Raw genomic sequence first — 9,444 nt, forward strand, 5'->3', positions numbered from 1 at the left:
CGCTCACTGCCCCAGTTGCGGCGCTCAAGCGCATCGCGTCGACCCTGGTCCACCCTGGCCTGTGCCCAGGCCGCTGCCACACCACTCGTCGCCGCGGCCGACCTCAACCACCACTGTTGTCGATCTCAACCCACCCGCCTCCGCGGCCGACCTCAACCACCACTGTTGTCGATCTCAACCCACCCGCCTCCGCGGCCGACCTCAACCACCATTGTTGTCGATCTCAACCCACCCGCCTCCGCGGCCGTACCTCTGCCCGCTTGCTGCCCCCGTTTCGGCGCTCGAGCACAGCTTCTGGATCAAATCAACGCGACAGCTGGAGTGACTGGGGATGATGCGTCTGCTCGATGTAGAACGGTGACGGCGCGCGGATAAGGCGCGGCGGAGCGAAGTACTTGCAGGTTGAGACGGGCCTCCATGGCTCACACGGGGAACTCCGAGGTTATGGCGCGGCAACGGCGACTCCTTATGGCCAGATAGAGGCGTCTAACCCTTGCTCCCCTCATCGTATCCCCTCCTCCGGCAGGAACTCATCATCTGTGAGATCCCCTCCCCATGCCTCCAACCGTGTTCCAAGCACCGGCAAGAAATTTTGTTTTGTGGAGATTTGTTTGCTGATGAATGAATGTATTGAATGTAAGATTGTATTGTTGTAGAGACAGAGAATGGAAACCACCTTCAGTTTGTCATCTAATCCCACATTCTCTACCCCATGAGTGAAATAAGATAACAGTCCATTGATCAATTCACGTAGCCTCTTTGTTTTGCTTTGCTTGTCCCGCTCAATTTCTCATCATGGTGGAATTAACAATGGACGAGTTGATTTCTTAACAAAATAGGATATGACTGACTACATTAGTTAGTTAGCTTATTATTTTAATAAATCAAAATGATTATAAAAAGATTAAAAACGTGTGGTATTTTTTCTGTTGCAACGCACGGGCCCTTTTGCTAGTATATATATATATCCACATGAATGGTAAGAATACAGATGATACTCCTAACGCTTCTTTCTTTGGTGGTCGTTGATGAATCTCTTCAAAAATTACTATTTACTTCTCTCCTAAGTCACATTCTTACATGATGAACAAGATAATAATGTCCAAGTATCTATTATTATACTCCAGCCGCTCGTCCTAACCTTTCCCTTAAGATCTTTACTCCCATGTATCTGCACGTCAAACACGGCAAAGAAAGATCAAACCCTGGAGTTGAAATGAATTTACTAAAATGCAAACTATATTATGTTTCTGTGCTGTACCTGCCCATCATCATGACTGTGGCTTGTGGGTTTGTTCCTGGCGACCTGGATAGGGTTGATCCGTCAATTACCCGGAGGCCTGAGGCGCCAATAACTTTGTACTGTTGGTCAACCACCTTGCCTACATGGCACCCACCATGGTAATGCCAGATGGTGACCACTGTATCCCTGCAAAACTGCTCCAAGGATGTGCTGTCATTTGTGTGCTTCGGTATCAGGTTTATGTTAGCTGCTACACTCATGTTGAGCAGTTTTTCCATTGAATATCCACCATCTTTGGGAGTAAAGTTTGAGAAAGTGTTTGTACTAACTATTCTCTCTATGGTCTTGATCCCGTAAACACATCGTCTCAGATCCTGTGGATGGTTGAAGTAGTTGAAGGTGACCTTAGGATTGCTGTTGGGATCAGTATCCACAAGAACTAGATTACCAGTAGACAACGGGCCATCAATCTTCGAAAGAATAAACCCTCCATGGAATACTTCTTTGGGTAGGCTATTTTTGTTACGTACATACTTACGGACTGCTTCTAAACTTCTCTCCTTTGGAGGAATCGTCGACAACTGCCCAATCTGCATTAGAATGCCAAAAGGTCATAAGCATGAAAACTGTCATGCTTCTAAAAAGGGAAGTGAACATATTCTTAAGTTTTTCTAAGACACTTCATTCCGATTGTACAATCGAACTGTCAACAATAACTTTGAAAGGTAACTCTAGTTTATAACATTGATGATAAAGAATTCAGATTTTTTTTATTATGTGATACGGATAGGAAAGTAGGTAGATGCAAATGAGTGTAGCTGCTGCATAATTTGATTCTTACCTACTTCCTCCGTTCCTAAATATAAGATCTTTTAGAGGTTTCACTAGGAAACTACATACGTATGTATATAGACATACTTTAGAGTGTAGATTCATTCATTTTGCTCCGTATGTAGTCCCATAGTGAAATCTGTAGAAAGACTTATACTCCCTCCGTCCGGAAATACTTGTCCTAGAAATGGATATAATGGATGTATCTATAACTAAAATAAGTCTAGATACATTCATCTCTAGGACAAGTATTTCCGGACGGAGGGAGTATTTAGGAACGGAGGGAGTACATGTTAGTATATATTTCCAATGTGTCTATATGCTTATCTTGGGAACCTGCAAACTAAAGCTTAACAGATAAAGCTTGAGAAGTTGGCTCCAAAAAGCCCATTTTAGGGTGCATACTTTTATAGATTGCTGGTGCAAGATGTATTGTTTTGCGCAAAAGCTTTTGTGATGCACCATGATACTTTTGTAAACTGAAATGCACTATCATGATACTTCTGTGAACTGAAATGCACCATGGTACTTGTAAACTGTAATGAAGTCCTTCAGTTTTATTTCAGGTAACAATCTTGATTGATGCCAAACCTCAGCAGACATGATTCCATGGTGGCAGTGGATGCTCTCCCCTGTCTGGCCAAAACCGCTGCTGGCTTCGATAAACACACCATCATCAGTTATTCCAACAGTCTCAATAAGAGATTGCTTTGGGGGATCCTTGGTGGGTATAAATACGGAGCTCAGTGGGTTGTCTGACATCCCTTTACCCACGTGTTCGTTGTGAAGAACTATAGGAATGTTATGCTTCTTAAGTTCACTCTTTGGTCCAATGCCGCTGATCAATAACAGCTGGGGGCTTCCAATTGCGCCGGCAGAGACAATGATCTCACTGCCTCTCTTCTGGCTGAGAAAGGCTTGATGGTGCCCGCCATTCTCATCCGTAAATTGAACCCCAATAGCACTCTGTTTTTGATGTCCTGTGCAAGAGATGAGGTTACTATAACAAAATGATTGTGCAGTACCTACTGTTTTTGTTTGAAGTATGTGTTTTCCTAGCTTCCTTCTTATCGAAGTGAATATACAGATTATGGAGGAAATTGTATGTCCGGTGCTGGCAACTGGACTTCTCAATGGACCGAGACTAACTACATTCAGCCAGAAGAAAATTATTGGCAAACACAGTCACCATTTAAAGGCGCATGTGCTCATCATGCTTTATAAGTGGACGCCATGGACCCATGGGTTTGAATCCTCAAAACACCATTTTCATGTTCAGTTTCCTTTTTCTACAAATAAGTTAAATTTGTACTAAAATTTTGTGAAACAATTTCCTGAAATTTGTGTGATCTTCAGTTACCACATTTCTCACTGGGTGGCTGGTTCTTTTCTACCATGCAACTTTTTTGTGATTATAAGAGCTATGCCTTACTTAGATTATCGGCTTACCATGTCTCGTTTTGAACATTATTTTGTTCACACTAGCATGAAGCAGCACTTTGAGGTTGTTAGGATTTGCAGCAGCTAAGAGGTCAGCAGCAGTGTGCCGGTACCCAGCCTCATCAAAGATGGTTCCCCCAACTTTGGTTCCAAAGAGATGGTCATAGGTATATCCATTGTAAGGCGATACCCCTGCTTCAAGCAGACCATCACGAAGGGCGGCTTGCCAAGGCGCAATCTTTGGCCAATAAACAATCCTCTCTTCGACCCAGGGGTAGGACTGATTCACCAACTCTTCATCCCATCCTGCATCCTGCACAAATCTGCAGGGGCAAGCACATTATAATTGGTTACAAACTTATAAAGCCTTACTAATAGCAATTTTTGACATGATAGGTTCAGTCTAATAGGCACAGTTGCCCAACTTATTGAAACCAGATTGTACGCTATCTTATAGTTATAGTTGGTCATATGCTTATGTGAGCAATTTCCTTCTTATATTCCTAATGATTCTGTAATAATTGGCATATATTTTTCTAGTTTGGCACTGCATATGTTTAAAAAAAAACTCAGATACTGCAATGGTTAATGAATTCTGCCACGACATTTTAAGCCTTTCAGAACTTACCGCAAATCTTAGTGGAATTCGGCTATTTGGCTATTCATCATTCTATGTTACCAACAAACAATAATGTATTAGTGATCTTTTGCAATTTTTCTTCCATCTCATTTTCAGTCCTTCACCACTCCATAGTATGCATCGGTGTGCAGCTATATAAACTCGCATAAGAAAGTCAGATAGCCTTACTGGCTTCCCTCCTAACAAACTACTCCTTTGTACTACCAAGATACATTCCTCTAATGTTGTTGAGCGACCATTAATGCGTCTGATATCTTTCCTGCAACTTCAAAATCAATTCTACCACTATGATACTCAACTAAAAGCTATTGAAAATCCATGTAAAAAAACATCCAGTCAAAGCATAAGGTATTTCACGACCAGGTTCAGTTATGGGGCTGAAAAGGTTTTGTAGTACTGCACTTCTATGGCTACCTATTGGCCTGGCAATTATAACTGGCTTCTAAGGTCGTTGGCTTCTCCCATCAGCCATTTTGTTGACTCTTTAGTGTTGATACTAGTGTAATCTTTGCTTAAGACAGAAGATACGAACACTGGTTTGTGAATGTGACGTACTAAAACACCTACAGGTGAGGCTTCAGCTTGGGTAGCTGTGAAATATCCTGCTATATCTGATCAACCATGTTTCCTACTCAGGCTATTAAACTAGCTACTTGTTTGACTTTGGATTAGGTTTATTTGCAAAGTAATTGGATCTTATGTTAGGTTAGATAACTGAAAACATGTCACATTGTGTACCTTCGGTTGGCTCGGCTGTAGAAGCCGGCATTGATACATGTTCCTCCACCTAGAACCTTTGCTCGGGCATTGATGACACCATCAGTGGAGATGAATCCCTGAGATGGGGAATTCTTCGATTGATCGGTCAAGCAAATGTGGAAGTTCTCAAGGTATGAGATGTTGCGGTTGCCATATGGAGATCCACCTCTCTCAAGCAAGAGCACCTTGTACTTCTTCGACAGCGTTGCGGCCAATGGGCATCCGGCCGTGCCTCCGCCGACAATGATGTAGTCATACGCCTCATGCTGGATTTTGGAGAAACTGCTTGCCTTCCGGAGGGGAGGGAGATCCGGTGATGCGGAATGGTTTCTTCCTGCAAGTTAAAGTGTTCGATATTATTGCCTGAAGCTGCTTGGTTTCAGGTTATTATCTCAATCAGTTTTCTTCTTCTATCTTGATATATAAGGATGCCTCAACCTGGTTATGCTAAACTCTTACTCTTTTTCATCAGATTTCTTCTGGTTATAAATAATTCTACAGGTTGTGAAAAGAAGGTGCCCATCTTTTCCAGATTCCACACCCTGTTTTTCCAGCCTTTTACTTGGAAATGGCGCTTTCTTATGTACCATCACACACCAAAGATTCTTATAATGACAGAGTGCCACTTCAGGACTAAGAAAGCAGTATCAAAATCAGAGTGTAGGATAAGTTGAAATAGATGACAAGTGGCCTGAATGTATCCAAAATATGTAAATAAAGGCCCATGCTCCAGAGCAGAATTCAAAATCTCTAGATAATAACCATGGTGGGTGTAACAACAAGCTTATCGGCAGAAACAAAGGAAGTGAACATCGTGGGATCAAAGTCAAACTCCAACCATGAACCATTGAGAATTTATTTATTTTTTGAGCCGGGCAAAAACCATTGAGCTTTTTCCTAGGGGAGAAATGAAAGGTTCACCGTGCAGTTTTGAGAAGCATATAGATAAGCTCAAGTAGAAGGAATGTACCTTGAGATAATCTGATGAAGCAGAGGAACGCCAAGATCTTGAAGAACACCCCTCCGCTGATCAAACCCATTGAAACCAAAGAGCGCCCCTTGTTTTTCTTCCTTGTCTTTTCCACCCAGCCACCTCTGACTGTGCGTAGCGTACTTGCCTTCTGTCTCGTGGTCTCTGATTTCTCCACCTCGCAACCTTGCCCAATGCATTTCACTCGTTTATGTAGAGGGTAGCAGCACCGTGGAATTGAGAGAGCTATTGTGTACATTCATTCAAGGGCGCTCACCCACACCATTAATTGCCATTCAATGCAGTGCAGCACTGTCCAGTAGTGCTACAAGTCAGATTTATGGACTTCCTCATCAGCCAACCAACCACAACGAAACTGCTGTGAATATATTATCCACCACCCTGATTTACATGCATGTCTCTCTCTCGCTTCTTTCAAATTCATTGACATTTTTATTTCATTTTCGGTGACTAGGCAGGTTTTGAAGAATGTCCACTTCTCAAACGTGAGCTATTGTACAAGTTCACTTTTCAACCATGAACTCTGAAACTGGTTGGTTGTTTTCAACTTTGATCTCTTGAAAAAGGCCATTTTGTTTCTTAAAATGTACTGTAGTTCTGTGATACTTCTTTAGGAAAAGTTCTGTGATATACTTGCTCCCTAAATCTGTACTTTTGTGAGATTGATCCTCAAATCCGTACTTCTGGGATAGGTTTTCACTCTTTTTTTTTTAGAAATAGACAGGGGCACCCCTTTCAATTACAAGACATGTAACTTTGTGAAATTTATTCAATTTAAATAGACATGTGTATCTGTAAAGCAGGGTGAAAGCCTGTTTCGATTATGTGTATCTTTATAATCTGAGTAGGCCATTGACCATTTTGAATAAAACTAAATATGGTAGACAATTTCTGATGCAGTTAAGAGTCCTCCTTCACCTAGACTCTATTCTTAATAAACCAGCTCCCTTCAACCGAATCCTGTTCCAAGAAGACTGGATTTCTTTCTTGTTTTCTTGAGGGAAAGAAGGCTATATTTCTTAATTCTATTCTTTACCTCGTTCCGTCTGCCAAGAGATTAAAGGCCAGAGGTGTTGCTTTCAAGAAAGGGAAGGGCTGATGAGGGTGTAGAAAAGACACTGCTTAGGATGACAAACCACTATCTGGCCTGATATTGACAAGATGCATGATACTCTACTGCCTTTAGTTTAGAAAATGGTTGTGTACCACCAGTGTGTCTGTTATTGAATGGTCTCGCTCAGTTGGTTAGCAACTAGCAAGTTTGAGATTAGCATCATCGTTCTCTAGAGTCTAGATTACATAGGAATTGTCAGTGATAGGTATGGACGTCTAGTACTACCCAGTAGGTAGGTATATACCAACTACTAATTATATAATAACTTAATTACTTCACAATTAAAAAAGAACAAAGCATGTAGTCGCAAACAAGTTGGGGTAGGTCAGAGGTGAAACCCATCAGATATCCCGGCCAACTCATGATTCTGTCACATGGATACCAAGCTTCCACGTACCCTTGTCCATGGCTAGTTCTTTAGTGATTCTCTAGTCCTTCAGATCTCTCTTTACAAACTCTTTCCATTTCAAGTTCGGTCTACCCCCAGCCTCTTTTGACATTATCGGCATGTTTTAGCCGATCACTATGAACTGGAGCTTCTCAAGACTCATGCTGAATATGCCCAAACCATCTCAGACGATGTTGGACAAGCTTCTCCTCAATCGGTGCTACCCCAACTCTATCTCGTATATCATCATTCCAGACTCGGTACTTCCTTGTGTGGCCACACATCCATCTCAACATGCGCATATCTGCCACACCTAACTACTACACATGTTGCCTTTTAGTCGATCAACACTCAGCGTCATACAACATTGTGGGTCGAACCGTCGTCCTATAGACCTTGCCTTTTAGCTTTTGTGGCACTCTCTTGCCCTAGAGAATGCCAGAAGCTTGGCACCTCTTCATCCATCTGGCTTTGATTCAATGATTCACATCTTCATCAATATCCCCGTTCTTTTGCAGCATTGACCCAAATATCGAAAGGTGTCCTTCTGAGGCACGACCTGCCCATCAAGGTTAACCTTCTCGGGCAAAAATTATGCCGAGTCTCGGGCAAAAACGGTTCGCTGTGACAGACGCCAGCTACCGTGATCACCACGTGACGCCAGATTTGCAGGGTGCTTTCAATCCAGCACCCAACATAGGTCATATATAAGCTGAGTTTGTTTTGTCTGTGCCGAGTTCGAACTGTTACCGAGACCGTTACACGGCTTACATGGTCATTGCCGAGAGCCCGTGGTGGGAACTTGGCAAAACAGTAAGCAGCCGGCACAGATGGATTTTCCAGTAGCGTATGGACGTGTAGATTACATAGGCATTTTGACAACGCTCGACTCATTTTAGTCGACCTCCTTGACACTATCCAGTCGGAAGCTAGGCTATGGGCAAGGGCCGGCGTTGCTACCAGTTGAGGTAGTGCCTATTACTGGCGTCCTATTGTAATTCTGGGTGTCTTCCATCTTTGAGCTTGTAAAACTCTTCTTTCCATCAATGCATCGAGACGCAAGGCTCTGTGTTTTCGCTGGAAAGAACAAAAAGGCATGGACGTTCGGTACTGGTCGAAATTCTTGATGTCAACTTGACAGTACAATGTACTAAAAGAAAGAACTGTAATTGGACGTCCAAATCATCTTTGAAACAATGTTCAGCAATAAAGGTACAGCATTTATGCCCATCACATCAACCACCAAAATGGTATAATGGATACCCCGCAACAAGTCGACTACTGAAACGCTTAGGAATAATCCCAAGCATTTTATCTACCTCATGTGTAAACACTTGCTCGAGTTGTTTCCATTTCACCCTTTTCAGCCATGATGATGTGCCAGGGTCCTGCGCGAAGACCCTTCTCCGCGTTGGACTTGGCAGCGATTCCTTTTGAGGGCGTTGTCGTGGAGCTTAGATGTCCTATCATAGCTGTATTTTCAGGTATACCTATATTTTTTTACTCGGAAACATAAACACATGCGTTTATGTTGTCCGTCTATCATGGAATCTGCTTTGCAAAAGCCTTTTTATCTATCCTCTGTCGTTCGGCCGTGTACTTTGATTTATGATTTATCTATAAAATGGAGCAAGTCCTGTTTTGAAAAAAATGATGATCCATGTGTAATTCTGGCATACCAAGAATGGCGTCGCCTTCTTTTAAGGCCTCTGTTGTTGGACAGGGACCTCCTGGGAGCCAATGGGATGTGCTCGGTAAGATCGAAAATCGGACCTGCAAGGAAACTATCACGAACTACTTACCAATGATGATTATTCTGTTCGTAGTAGTGTAATGGACCGTCTACTTGCATCCAGCATGCACATAGAAAACCAGCGGTATTGCAACGCAAATCCTTAAATGAGAAGGGAAAGGCCACATGGTGCGGGCCTCCGGGGACAGTATGACTGCATGACGGAGGTTCTGAAGTGTTCTAACAGTAGAAATGTTTCTTGCTTTCTGATCTCAAGTGTTAAGTCAGAAAACTCGAAACAGAGAC

The 9,444-nt window shown here is 42.6% G+C and overlaps 1 protein-coding gene across 1 annotated transcript; it reads right to left on the reverse strand.

Annotated features, from left to right (window-relative positions):
• Positions 1 to 1,014: 1,014 nt before the first annotated feature.
• On the reverse strand, positions 1,015 to 6,189 carry LOC123443413 (protein HOTHEAD-like). Its single transcript, XM_045119765.1, has 6 exons — positions 5,884 to 6,189; positions 4,893 to 5,247; positions 3,524 to 3,837; positions 2,666 to 3,054; positions 1,262 to 1,833; positions 1,015 to 1,171 (listed from the first exon to the last, which is right to left on the reverse strand). The coding sequence occupies exons 1-6, from the start codon at positions 6,140 to 6,142 to the stop codon at positions 1,117 to 1,119; spliced, it is 1,944 nt and encodes a 647-aa protein (XP_044975700.1). The 5' UTR covers positions 6,143 to 6,189; the 3' UTR covers positions 1,015 to 1,116.
• Between the last annotated feature and the right edge of the window lie 3,255 nt (positions 6,190 to 9,444).

This window comes from Hordeum vulgare, chromosome 3H (genome assembly GCF_904849725.1).
Source record: "Hordeum vulgare subsp. vulgare chromosome 3H, MorexV3_pseudomolecules_assembly, whole genome shotgun sequence".
Classification (NCBI taxonomy): Eukaryota; Viridiplantae; Streptophyta; class Magnoliopsida; order Poales; family Poaceae; genus Hordeum; species Hordeum vulgare.